The 14,264-nt window shown below is 41.2% G+C and overlaps 1 protein-coding gene across 1 annotated transcript in view; it reads right to left on the bottom strand.

Moving 5' to 3' along the window:
* aars1 (alanyl-tRNA synthetase 1) overlaps nucleotides 1–14,264 on the bottom strand; it is a 51,876-nt gene that overhangs the window by 16,044 nt on the left and 21,568 nt on the right. Inside the window, exons 9-15 of the mRNA XM_080187253.1 lie at nucleotides 11,108–11,258; nucleotides 9,144–9,268; nucleotides 5,202–5,346; nucleotides 2,429–2,607; nucleotides 1,669–1,782; nucleotides 1,258–1,464; nucleotides 283–467 (exon numbers count right to left, since the gene is read on the bottom strand). Coding sequence (XP_080043379.1) covers nucleotides 283–467; nucleotides 1,258–1,464; nucleotides 1,669–1,782; nucleotides 2,429–2,607; nucleotides 5,202–5,346; nucleotides 9,144–9,268; nucleotides 11,108–11,258 — 1,106 coding nt within the window. The remainder of the gene's footprint in view (nucleotides 1–282; nucleotides 468–1,257; nucleotides 1,465–1,668; nucleotides 1,783–2,428; nucleotides 2,608–5,201; nucleotides 5,347–9,143; nucleotides 9,269–11,107; nucleotides 11,259–14,264) is intronic.

Below are 14,264 nucleotides of genomic sequence, written 5' to 3'. Positions count from 1 at the left end.
AATGGCCTAGCTAGCCACTCCCGTGAAAGAAAGAATGAAAAAAAACAAGCTGTTGTTCTTTGTGCGAGCCTGAGCAGTGGAATATCAACAATTTAACTCTCCCTCAATGTTGTAGCCCATTCTCTGGCCTGAGCTTCCCTAGAATGTTGAGTGACCTTGAAAGATTTAACAGATTAACCAGCAGGGAACATATTTAACAAAAACTTTGATCAGTCTTCCACTGTTTTTTGGCCCCATGAAATTCTCTTGTGCCCTGTACTGAGTTTCAGGCAATGCACTCACGTTCCACCGCAGAACTCCACTGAAGTGACAGAACCTGCAGGTCCAGACGGGTCAGCCAACAGATCCTCCACTGGGATCCCCACAGACACCACTCGCACTGGGTCAGGGTACGTCTCATCAAATACGGCACGAAGACCCTGAATAGCCTTTGCCGCAGCGAGGGGAGAATCCTTGGCATAAATTGGCTGTAAGGAAATATGTCAAGTTATTGTGAATCCTGAAAATTAACAAAAAAAATTAATGGTTACAATTTTTTTTTTCTTACTGTGGATAGAATTTCATAATGAAGAAAAAGCTAACTTTGAGTTTCTCAAACTGAAAGATGTCAGTAGTGTGAAATGGAATCTGCTCTACTTCAGGGACTAAATTCTCAAGGTCAGGTATAATAATTAGATGTGGAAAGTATTCCCTATTCTGCCTCTTCTCTAATGTCAGCACACTTGCTCCTCCTCTGTTTTACTATGTTTTTCATTTTTTACAACAGTCATCCTATGCCCTGAATGACAATATAACAGTAGTTTTGTGGAGTGGAAACAAGATCATAAAAACTCATTTGGTGTTAAACCTTTATAGCCAGCAGACATTGGGGTCCTTCTGCCCATCATCCTGGGCTGCATTTGACTCTAGGCCTCAAGAGGGGAAAGGGCAGCATGCAAGTAATTACATCACTTGACATCCTATAAGCTGTCACACTCAGTAACAATTTAGGTCACACAGACACTAGTACAGAAACTGAATATCATTCATATTAAACTAATATTAGTTTCCTTTTGTCCATATGACTGTGTACGTGGTTATCTGTAGAGAACTTGGAACAATCGATTTTAAAGAAAGAAAATGAGACAGAGTGATGAATGAGCAATTGAGATATGATCATTGCTTACCTTCTTCAATTCTTGATGTCAAGAGTTAAAGCTAAAAAGTTTTATTTTTAATTGAACCGGTGCAATTTTAATAAAATGGTGATTACTTTACCTTAGCTTCTTGAATCATTTTGTTTGTGATCTCTTCAGTTTTTTTGATGTCCTTAGTGCTCATTGCTCCCTTCGCTGTGAAATCGAAGCGCAGCCTATCTGGTGCCACCAGGGAGCCCCGTTGGTCAGCCTCACCTAGCACAAATCTCAGAGCAAAGTTCAGCATGTGGGTACTAGTGTGATTACTCATGACAGATAGCCTCTTAGCCTGAATGGAAAATAAATTATAAGTTGCATTTTACAGTCCATAAAATTCTAACTTGACAATCAAAATAATTATTATACTAAGGATTGAAATGACGCAAAATGCACACCTCCAATTAACTAGAACAAAGGTCATTTTGTTGTTCATTGAAGAGAGAACAAACTTTAAACTACGGGATTTTAAAATCCAGTGAAACAACATTATTACCTCATCAATGAAGAGACGAACTTTATCTCCTACTTTCAGCTCTCCATAAACCGTTCCAATATGAAGAACATAGCCACCTCGTATCTGTACATTTTTCACTGTGAATTCAGCTTTCTGTGGAAGAAATTGCAGTGAAATGGATTCAGAAGATGCACAAGTTAACTTAACTGATGGTATGCCAAGTGAATTCAACGTAAAATGAGCATGTTTAGGTACTGAAGGGACTCATGCAGTGAGGCTGGAATCAGAACACATTGTGGTGCTATGGATAATTCAACAGCCTGAGGTCGATCATGCCTTTTGCAAGGCAAGGCTCAGGCATGAGTAATGGCATATGTTCGTGGTAGCAGACAGTGACAGTCATCTATTGAACTATATGAATAAGGATACGATGATCACCCTCAGTGTCCATGGGACTAGGATGGAAGAACAATCAACCTGGGATGCTGTTCCTGGTTGCTACCTTGCAACTCCTGTGGAGAGCTGCACTTGCATGGATAGAGCTAAGATGATCTTGGTCTGGTGTAGGTCAATTCCACACAATGTAATAATTTTATTTCCTAGTCATTTGGGAAACCGGGAGGGGATTTGTCTCAACTCAAGATATTGAGTTGACATACACCCCTCCAATATTGGCCAGTATAATATTGTTCAGATAGATTGATAAGTCTACAGCCTAGTCAGGGAGCTTCTACAACTCACAGTGAACTTAGTTCCATTCTCTGACTGAATGCAGAAACAGGAAATTAAAATCCCTTACATCTTCACTGTTGTCATCCTCTTTTATCAAGTAGCCCTCATCGTAAATCTGACCGCCTTGTTCAGCATAGAAACACGTGCTATCCAGCAGCAGGCCACAATCCTGGCCTGTCTTCACCACTTCCATGAATGTTTTCTCCCTGCGGATTGCTTTCACTGTGGCCTCTATAGATTCAAAAACTGCAAAGAAAGTCAGGAGCAGCTGGTCACTAACAGTAAAAGATGAAGAGAAAAGGAATAGCAAACTACAACATTTAGATAAACCCACCATTCCGTAATAAATGTTGTTTCCTCTAGTGAAATGTTTGATTACCACTACACATTTAGGTTGTTTTACACATTATTTTACTTGTTCTCCCTTTTTCACCTTGCCAAATATTTCAGACAGCAGGTAGGTGCCTTGTTCCAAGTTTCAACTAACACTGCTCTCTAAGTGAGAACCCAGTTTGTTATAACTGATAGTTCTTATCAGGGCTTTTTTCCCATATGTAATAATGAAGGGAAAGAAAACAAAACAGCAATGACAAATCTCTTTACAGGTATAAATTGCCTAAGAAGGACGTTGATGCATTGGAAAGGGTGAAGAGATTTACCAGGACGTTGGCTGGTTTGGAGGCTACGGACAATGAAAAAAGTTGAACTAACTTGGATTGTTTTCACTGGAGCATTGGAGGATGAGGAGAGACCTGATACAGGTTTACAAGATTATGACAGGCTTGGATAAAGTGGAAAGTTAGTCTTTTTCTCCCAGAGTCGAAGGGTCAATTAGTCAGGAGCATAGGTTGAAAGTGAGAGGGGGAAGTTTAAAAGAGACGTAAGGGCAAGTTTTCACACAGAGGGTGGTAAATGCCTGGAACGCACTGCCGGTGGTGGTGGTGGAAGCCAATTCTATGACAAAATTAAAGAGGCATCTGGATAGATACATGATCTTGGGTTCATGTCATACTATCTGTAACCCCCATGACTTGCAAAATCTCACTAACTGTCCTATCTGGAAACAATACATACCTCTTTAACCTGTGCTTGGCCCTCTCTCCATTCACATTGTCTGTACCTTTAAGACACAATTAGCTGCAAAGACTCGCATTCCAATCATCATTCTGTAAATTGAGTTTGTGTCTTTATATGCCCTGTTTGTGAACAGAACTCCCACTCACCTGATGAAAAGGCAGCGCTCCAAAAGCTAGTGGCTAGTGGCACTTTAACCTGGTGTTGTGAGACTTCTTATTGTAGACACATGAATAGGCAGGGAATAGAGGGATATGGACCACATGGAGGCAAGAAAATATTAGATGAGAGAGGCATCTGTGTCAGAATAGACATGATGAGCCGAAGGGCCTTTTCCTGTGTTATACTGCTCTTTGTCTGCCGCTTTGTGAAGAGACAAGTCAACAAGAGGCCAAAGTGATTGAGGGAAAGTGCTGGTGGCCATGGTATCTCATTCAGGCGAAACCTACAAATCCTTTCAGTGTCAAAGATGGCTGATTCAATTCAGTGTTCATGTAATAACCAAGAAGTCAGGCAAAATGCTATCACCAAAAGAGTAAAAAGTAGTGGAATAAGTTGCTTGGAGGAAAAGCCTTTGAAATGGACAGTATAAATGTTGGAATGGTGGTCCCTAATGGTTACATGAACCAGGTTTAAAACTGAGGGGTGAGGGAGTAGAAAAATAACTGGTCTTAGGATCCTCTTGGGAGGAAAAATCAGCTTCTCCACAATGCACTCCAGTAGCTCCTCCTTCTTATTGCACACTAATGGAACTGTCCTCTGCAGAAGGATCTAGATAGGCTGGGCGAATGGGCCAGGAAATGGCAAATGGAATTTAATGTTGGCAAGTGTGAGGTGGTCCACTTTGGTAGGAAGAATGGTAGGAAGGACTATTACTTACGTGGCGAAAAACTGCAGCAGGCGACGGTGCAGAGGGACCTCGGGGTCCTTGTGCATGAGTCGCAAAAACCCAGCTTGCAGGTGCAGCAGGTGGTCAGGAAGGCGAATGGGATGCTGGCCTTCATAGCGAGGGGGATTGAATATAAAAGTAGGGAGGTCTTGCTGCAGCTGTATAGGGCATTGGTGAGGCCGCAGCTGGAGTACTGTGTGCAGTTTTGGGCGCCGCACCTGCGCAAGGATATTTTGGCCCTGGAGGGAGTGCAGAGGAGGTTTACTAGGCTGATACCGGAGTTGAGGGGATTGAGCTATGAGGAGAGGCTGAATAAACTGGGCTTGTACTCGTTAGAGTTTAGAAGAATGAGGGGAGATCTCATTGAGACGTATAAGATGATGAATGGGATGGATAGGATAGAGGTGGAGAGACTCTTCCCGCTCAAAAAAGACAGTAGGACTAGGGGGCACAGCCTCAAGATAAAGGGGAGGCGGTTTAGAACGGAGTTGAGGAGGAACTTCTTCACTCAAAGGGTGGTGAATCTCTGGAATTCTCTGCCCGTTGAAGTGGTGGAGGCTGCCTCGCTAAATATTTTTAAGAAGCGGGTTGATGGGTTCTTGATAAGAGAGGGGATTAAGGGTTATGGGGAGAGGGCGGGAAAGTGGAACTGAGCCACAACAGATCAGCCATGATCTTATTGAATGGCGGGGCAGGCTCGAAGGGCTAGATGGCCTACTCCTGCTCCTATTTCTTATGTTCTTATCTTCCACCATCTCCTGCCACAAATGGAACAGCATCCTGGTGAGGAGCTGTCACCAGCCCAAAAAAAAGCAAAGAATGTCAAAAATCAATCCCCTTCAGGAGTTCTAAGTCACAGCAATAATAGCGAAGTTACCATAGTTTCCATTGTCATCTGACTTGTAGTTATATTTTGATGAGTCATCAGTGGCCTCAAAACCCTTGGCACGCAGATCATCAATTGCATTGACATCCAGCATGATGTGGTCGTCATCACCCATACCTTTACCCTGAGACTTCAGCTGCAAATTTAAACCAAACAGACAGTTACTTATGCAGACAAATGTGCTCTTACAAGTATATAAAAATGCAGTTATGAAATTGTTCCTTTTAAAAAGCACTGTAAATACTAATCAACTCAGGTTAATAGGTTTATTATCAGCACAATACCTTGGATCACCATCCATTGAAAATTGGATAAACAAGGCTAGGTACAGCTCATTCCACAAGCTTGAAGACATTAAGGAGGCTCGATAGAAAGGACCTTCTCTTCTGCATTCCTGCAAACTAGGCTGTCGTGCAGAAAACTAACTTCATTTCAAAATACAGATTCCATTATTTTATGCCAAATAGACATAAGACTAAAAAATCTATGGTTTCTTATGTCATCACCCTCACAAATCTGGCCTCTGCTGATTTCTTCCTATTGTTAAATTGATTTCTTCATCATGGATATCATAGCATCACAAATCTTCTTCCATTCAGCATTCTGGGCTCAGAATTATTCAATTGTTTAATTTAGCTTTGATTCTATTCAGTTTTCCTGGATTTCCACCTCATTTACACTAAACTCATCGATTTTATTTATGTTGCTCATTTTTTGTCTGTGACAAGCGGGAGAAAGGAATCTCACAGATAATTTTACACTTAACTTCAAGTTTTGACTCCAACTTTTATCTTTTTCACTTCATCCTAACTGGAACCTTGAATATTGCTGAAAGGAGAGCCACGTTACCAAAGCTTTTCATCTTGAACTCATCAGGACAAATATAAGAGTGCCAAAATTCAAACTGTCACAACAATTTATACTACGGGATTGGTTGGAAAGTCGAATCTAATTGGCCGAAACATTCTTGCATCTGTTCTGACGAATACACAACAAAAAGCTTCAGCAATGTCTCTCCTTTGAGCAATATTCAAGGTTCCAGTTAGGATGAGGTGAAAAAGATAAAAGATAACCACAGTCTTACTATGAATGTACTGAAAAGTTCTCTTGCTGTGATCTAAAGCCTGCTCGGCTTGCTTTTAGGTCCCTGTGATCATCTTTTCTTGCGTTTTTGCAATTTCTACAATTTGTACACTGAGTCCATCCCTTTAAACCATTTGAACAATCACTCTGTGCCAATTTTAACATTTAACTCCATTTTGGATTTATATGACACCTCCATTATTGATCAGAAATTTAAATGCAATAGCCATACAAATGCTGTGGCTACAAGAGTCAGAAGGTATAAATCCTACAGTGGGTAACTCTGCTTCCTGATTTCGCAAAGCCCGCCCACCATCTACAAGGCACATGTCAAGAGCATGACGGAATATACCCCATTTGCCTGGATGAGTAGCTCCAACAATACACGAAGCTTGACACCATCCAGGACAAAACAGGCCACTTGACTGGCATCCCTCCCACAAACATTCACTCCTTCCAAAACTGATACAGAGGCAACAGTGTGTACCATGTACAAGATAAACTGCGACTCCTTTGACTGCATCTTTCAAATCCATAATCTCTACCATCTGAACAAAGGGCAGCAGATATACACCATCCTGACTTGAAACATAATTGCCATTCCTTCACTGTTGATGGGTCAAAATCCTGGAACTCCCTCCCTCCCTAACAGCATAGTGGATGTACCTATACCACAGAGACTGCAGTGGCTCAAGACAGCAGCTCACTTTCACCTTCTGAAGGGCAGTTAGGGATGGGCAATGAAGGCTGGCCTTGCCAGTAACATTCTCATCCCTTGAATGAATAAAAAAAAATCCCAAGATACTTCACATGAGCAGTATCAAATTAAATTTAATTCTGAACCGCATAAGGAGATATTAGGAGACATGGTCAAAAGCTTGATCAAAGAGGTAGGTTGTAAGGAATGCCTCAAAAGGGAGAGAGGCAGAAAGATGGAAAGGTTTAGAGAGAAATTCCAGAGCTTAGGGCCCAGGCAATTGCCACAGCCAAATGGTGGAGTGATAAAAATCAGATATGTGAAAGGTCAGCTGGTAGAGATAAGAGAAATTGAGAGTGGTGAGGTAAAGGAGAGAAAACACAGATGGAAATTTTGAAACTCAGGCAATGCCAGAGCATGAACTAATGTAGGTCAATGAGCACAGCAATGATAAAAGATGAACGTATACGGGCAGCAGCATTTTGGATGAACTGAAGTTTCTGCAGCATCGAAACAGGAGAGCAATCAACAGTGTGTCAAAATAGACAAGTCTAGAAGCAAATAAAGTATTAACAAGAATTTCATCAGCTGGTATACTGAGGCAGGGAGTATATGGCTACTTTTAAAAAGACTAGCATCTATCATTAACACAGAGTTAATGGAAGTTCTTTTCTACAAACATCCATGTTCAGGAAGTGATAATCCTGAAAACTAAGGCTATATTGAAAAGAAGTAAAGAACTGTATAGCATCTTTCACCACTTCAGGGCATCTCAAATCGCGAATTAAATACAGTCAAGATTGTAATACAGGAAACACAGCAGTTAATTAGCATATAGCAGAGTGGTACAAACAACACGATAATGATCAGATAATCTGCTTTAGAAATATTAATTGACAGATACGTAAATATTGGCCAGGATACCAAGGGAACTCCCCTAATCATTTTCAGAATAATGTCATGGGATCTCTACCACTCACCTGAGTATTTCCAAACTTATATTAAGCATTAAAAACTCAACAAAGCTAAAACAGTAAGATTAGATTATGTTTTGGAAGGTCCAGCTGGTTAGGATTAAAGCACTTTGGATTCACAGCCTTTCTGCTGCAAATTCTAACTCTTGATAGTGCTTGAAAGTCTCGTTTTGTATCATCTGCATAGCAGGAGGTGACATCATCAAAACCAGTACCCACAAAAAGCCTACTATATAACTACTAATAGTGACAAAACATATGGCATAATCAAAACTAAATTATGCTAAAAGTCACAATCCCAACAAAACTAAAAGAAACTGCGCCAGCTAAAATAGAACAGCATCAGTGTCTATAAGTAACTCTACTGTAACTAGACACAGGACAATGAACACTTCTACCATAGCAGTGAACAATGTGTGTGTCCTTTCCAAGGCCATGCAGGAACCTGAGTGAGAATGCTGAAGATAAACTACCCAGAATCAGAAGAGGAATATGGTTGCTTGAAAGGCGCTTTTGCCTCATTGCAGAGAAATAGTCACTTCCCATTGCTCATGAACCCCTCTGCCACTAATCTGTCTATCAGCACAAAAATAATTGACCACCCCTCCTAATATCACCTCATGCGACTCCAAAACTTCACTCATCCATGATTCAGAATGTTTAACTCCCATCATTCCCGTTATTCCCATGTAGAAAGTGCACACTGCACATGCGCAGAGCAGGGACATGTGCAAATTCCCCATTTGTGATTTCACACTTTGCGAGTGTTTACAGGAACAGAACCCTGCGAGCGGCAGAAGTTGACTATAATACATTTATTCTTTGCCTGAGAGAGAATGGGGAAATAACATGATGCAAGAAGACTGTTCCTCTACTATTGTAGTGCCTTTAGATACAGCTTACTGCAAAAAAAAATCAGTATGTAAACAGCTCAAGAGCTTCCCAACACATTTAGGACACAATCAAAATTCTAAATATCTCATCACACAAAACTGGAAAATGCTGGAGAATCTCAGCAAGTCTGACAGCATCTGTGGAGATGGAATAGAGCCAACGTTTCAATTATGACTGACCCTTTGTCAGAGCTGGGTCTGACCGATGACTGGCTGGTAATCATATCTCATGATTGACTGGCAACCAACAAACATTCCACATCTGTGAAACAAAACACCAACTCACTTGAGCAGCTTTTTTCTCATTCTCAAAGCCCTCCAGGTCCACACTGAGTCCCTTCTCTTCAGCAATCAGTCCAGTCAAATCCACAGGGAAACCATAGGTATCATAAAGCAGCCAAGCAGTGTCACCTGGAAAAAGCAGTTGCATCATTGTATTACATCACCTCCTGCAATTGAAGCATCAAATTTTTAATTTTGTTTTCATTTATTGTACAATGGATTGGCAATAGGTTTTTACCCTTCTCCCCTGGAAGTAATGGCTATGCATTTCAGCCAATATTAATGGACAAGCAGTTTCCAGCAAAGATCACACAATTGTGATCAGGAGCAAACATTTGAGAATGCAAAGTTATCTTGCTCCTCAGCTCAGGTTCAGTGAGGCAACAAGAAAGCTGAAGGTATTACTCATTTCTTCCTGGATTGAGATACATTTCAAGTAATGATTAGAATCTTAGGTTATGGATCATTGTCAGTAAGTGACATGTGAAATGAAGATAATTCATGTATTAATAAATATAACTAGCAGATTACACAAAATTATAAACAAATTCATTTCAACCTTGTTTTCTCCAATTTTGCCACCATAGAATTACAGTCATAGAGATTTACACCATAGAAAAGGGTCTTTGGCCCAACTTGTCCATACTACCCTTTTTTTAAAAATCATTAAGCTAGTCCCAATTGCCCGCATTTGACTCATATCCCTCTTACTGTCTAAATGTTTTTTAAAAAATAAAATTGTACCCACCTCTACTACTGTCTCTGGCAGCTTATTCCAGACGCTCACCACCCTGTGTGGAAAAATTGCCCCTCTGGACTCTTTTGTATCTCTCCCCTCTCACCTTAAACTTGTGCCCTCTAGTTTTAGACTCCCATACCATTGGGAAAGGATGTTGACTATCTAGCTGATGTATACCACTCATTATTTTATAGAGACTTTGATAACATCACCTGTAAGTCTCCTATACACCACAGAAAAAAGTCCAGCCTCTCCTTATAACTCAAACCATCAAGTTCCAGTAGCATCCTAGTAAATCTTTTCTGCGCTCTTTCTAGCTTATTAATATCCTTTCTATAATAGGGTGACCAGAACTGTACACAGTATTCTAAGCGTGGCCTTACCAATATCTTGTACAACTTCAACAAGACATCCCAATTCCTATATTCAACGTTCTGACCAATGAAACCAAGCATGCCGAATGCCTTCTTCACCACTCTGAGACTCCAACTTCAAGGAGCTATGAACCTGAAACCATAGATCTCTCCCCAACACTTTTCCATTAACTGAGTAAGTCCTGCCCTGGTTCGAACTACCAAAATGCATCACCTCGCATTTATCTAAATTAAACTCCATCTGCCATTCATCTGCCCATTGATCAAGATACATAGGAGCTTTATCGGACAAGGCGGCACTGAGCCAATAAAGATATATTAGGACAGATGATCACTAGGTTGGCCAAAGAGGAACATTTTAGGAAGCATCTTAAAGGGAGCAAGCAAGGGAGAGAGCAGGATGGAGAGAGACAGAGATGTTTGGGTAAATAATCTAAGAGGTTTGGACCTAGACAGTTTGGGAATCCGTCCACCAACGGTGAAGTGATTAAAATCAGAGATGCACAAGAATCCAGAACCAGAGTAGTGCAGAAATCCGAAAGTTGATTCTCTGGAGGAGGTTACAACAATGGGGAGGAGGAAGACCATGGAGAGATTTGTAAATAAGGATGCCAATCTAATCCATGGAAATTCTTCCTCCTTACACTATCAAAACCACTCAAATAGCTTTCCAACCCTGTTTGTACTCAGATGGATCTCCATTGGAATCTTAATGCTCCAACTTTAGTCAGTTTCTTTAGATGTAAAAATTAGAGCGAACATATAGGAATAGTAATATAGTAACCAAGATTTTAGACTCAGAGACCAAGCCATTAATCAATTCTTGGACAATGTTTCTTCAATCCGTTCACAAACCTGGGATCCTTTTATTATCCCCCAAACTTTGGATCTTCCTCTCCAAGATACGCCGCCCTCTGTTGAGTGTTTTCAGGAACTGCTCCTCTTCATCATTTATAATATCCTTCACCATATCTGGGTCTTTCTTTAGCTCTGGGAATGCATCCCCCTAAAGAGCAAACAATATGCTATCATATGGTATCATTTCAATTGGACTCTACAGAAATCCTTAACCTTATTCTGACTGACCAGTCAATCTCTCATGGAGTTAACTATGGTAACTTGAATAGTGGGTTGCTATGCAAGCCCGTTCCTTTCATTTCCCCTAGTTTGTAATTCAGCATACAATGCAAAATGTTACTATTTGTAAATAAAGGCTCAAGTCCAAGTTTAATTGTCTGTTGATGAGGGAACCTTACTAGTACCCCACCACCTCCCCAGAAGGTGCAATGTCACTGGACTAGTAATCCAGACACCCAGGCTAATGGTCTGGGAGACACAGATTCAAATTCCCTCATGGCAGCTGATGGAATCTAAATTACATTAATAAATCTGAACTATATAGCTAATCTCAATATGGGTAACGAAGACAACTATCATTAATTGTTGTAAAATATCCATCTGGTTCATTATTGTCCTTCAGGGAAGAAAATCAATCATTATTACTCACTCTGGCCGATGTATAACTTCAGACTCACAGCAATGTGGTTGAGTCTTAATTGTCCTCTGCAATGGCTGAGCAAGCCTCACAGTTTAAGGGAACTATATATGGGCAACAAATGCTGGCCCAGCCAGTCATACCACATCCCAAATTGGCCAGCATTTTAAGACTGTTTTGTAGGTGTTCAACCATCTGGAGCTCAACAATTAATCTTTTTTCTCCCTCTCCTGAAGCTATTTCCTCCTGCTGAGGATTTATTGTATAAGAGCCTATAGCCCATTGACAGCCTCAGCGACTGTTCTACATGAGGGTTTGGACATCAAACATCAGTCATGTTATCAAATTCTGAGAATATCACGGCCATACGTGTTTTTAACTGACGTATAACAGAAGCACATCTGAACAAGATTCTCTAGACAGAGAAGGAGGGATCTCCCCAACCGAGGGAGTTAGGACCAATGGTAGCATACATGCAGTTGCCTGGCCAGAGATCCAATATCATCTGTCTGAGCCCTATTTTCACCCTGTACGTGTTGATCCACATTTTAAATAAGAAAATGTGTTGTTGTGAGGCCTAAGTGTCTTTGCTGCACAGTATTAAATTTAGCAATGATTGTACAATTATTAATATCAACAATTAACAGTAGGTCTGTTGTGGAATCCCTGTTGTTAATCGCCAAAAAAAGTGAATGCTCCTGACATTTTTTATCCTTTTAGCTATGACATTCTCATTACACAATGGTCCATAGTAGTTGGAGCTTGCAGCAGCTCTAATAAGCTAATTGCCCAGATTCTCACGAAACCAGTTGGGCAAGGTAGCGAAACAAATGTACCTCAGTTGAGAGTAAATACCTATAAAGGAGACAAAAATGCCAAACTCCAGTTTAAAAAAACTCATTATTAAACAGGAGAATTAGAAATGGGCTTGCTGCAATGTCACCATCAAAGATACAGCTGATGTTTTGCAGCTTCTTGGTATGGCTTTTGCTTTATCCTGAGACTGCAAAAAACTACAAAAGTGCATGAGTCGCAAAAACCCAGTCTGCAGGTGCAGCAAGTGATCAAGAAGGCGAATGGAATGCTGGCCTTTACAGCGAGGGGGATAGAATATAAAAGCAGGGAGGTTTTGCTGCAACTACACAGGGCACTGGTGAGGCTGCAGCTGGAGTACTGTGTGCAGTTTTGGTCGCCACACTTCCGCAAGGATATTTTAGCCTTGGAGGGAGTGCAGAAGAGGTTCACTAGGCTGATACCGGAGATGAGGGGGTTGGACTATGAAGAGAGACTGAATAGACTGGGTCTGTACTCGTTGGAGTTTAGAAGGATGAGGGGGGATCTTATAGAGACGTATAAGAATGAAAGGGATGGATAGGGTAGAGGTAGAGAGATTCTTCCCGCTCAGAAAGGATAGCAGGACTAGAGGGCACAGCCTTAAAATAAGGGGGGGGGGGGGGGGGGGGGGCAGTTTAGAACGGAGTTGAGGAGGAACTTCTGGAATTCTCTGCCCGTTGTTGGTGGAGGCTACCTTGCTAAATATATTTAAGTCACGGGTAGATAGGTTTTTGACGGACAAGGAAATTAAGGGTTATGGGGAGAAAGCGGGAAAGTGGAACTGATCCACTTCAGATCAGCCATGATCTTACTGAATGGCGGGGCAGGCTTGAAGGGCTAGATGGCCTACTCCTGCTCCTATTTCTCATGTTCTTAAAAGGTCGTGAATGAAGCCCAGTCGATCACCGAAACCAGCTTCCCATCCACTGATTCCATCTATACTTCCTGCTGCCATGGAAAAGCAGCCAGCATATTTAGGGACCCCACGTGCCCCGGACATACCCTCTTTCACCTTCTTCCGTCGGCAAAAAGATACAGAAGTCTGAGGTCACGTACCAACCGACTCAAGCACAGCTTCTTCCTGCTGCCAGTAGAATTTTGAAAGGACCTACCTCGCATTAAGGTGATCCTTCTTTACACCCTTGCTATGGCTGTAACACTACATTCTGCACTCTCTCCTTTCCTTCTCTATGAATAGTATGCCTTGTCTGTATACTGTGTAAGAAACAATACTTTTCACTGTACACTAATACGTATGACAATAATCAAATCAGTTCCAATTTTTCTGTATTTCGTCTCTTCCCTTTGGCCCCTTGTGCCTGTTCCACCAAACAATACGACCATGAGTGATCTGATTGTGACCTCAACTCCACATTCTACTTACCCCCTTGTTAATCAAGAATCTATCTGCCTCTGTTGTAAATGTATTCAATGACCTTGCCTCCACCATTCCTTGGGAAAGAATTCCAAAGATTCACAACACTCAAAGAGAAAACATTTACTCTCATCTCTATCTTAAACAAGAGACTTCATTTTTAAACTGTGTTCCCTAGTTCTAGTCTCTCCCATCCTTTCATTACCATGTTAAGAACCCTTAGGACAATATATGTTGCAATAAGATCACCTCTCACTCTTGATACTCCAATGGATAAAGGCTCAGCCCATTCAACCTGTGCACTACAC

This window comes from Carcharhinus amblyrhynchos, chromosome 4 (genome assembly GCF_965287045.1).
Source record: "Carcharhinus amblyrhynchos chromosome 4, sCarAmb.v2.hapA, whole genome shotgun sequence".
Classification (NCBI taxonomy): Eukaryota; Metazoa; Chordata; class Chondrichthyes; order Carcharhiniformes; family Carcharhinidae; genus Carcharhinus; species Carcharhinus amblyrhynchos.
Note: the sequence above shows the minus strand (reverse complement) of the source record. Positions and strands in the feature narration are given on the sequence as shown.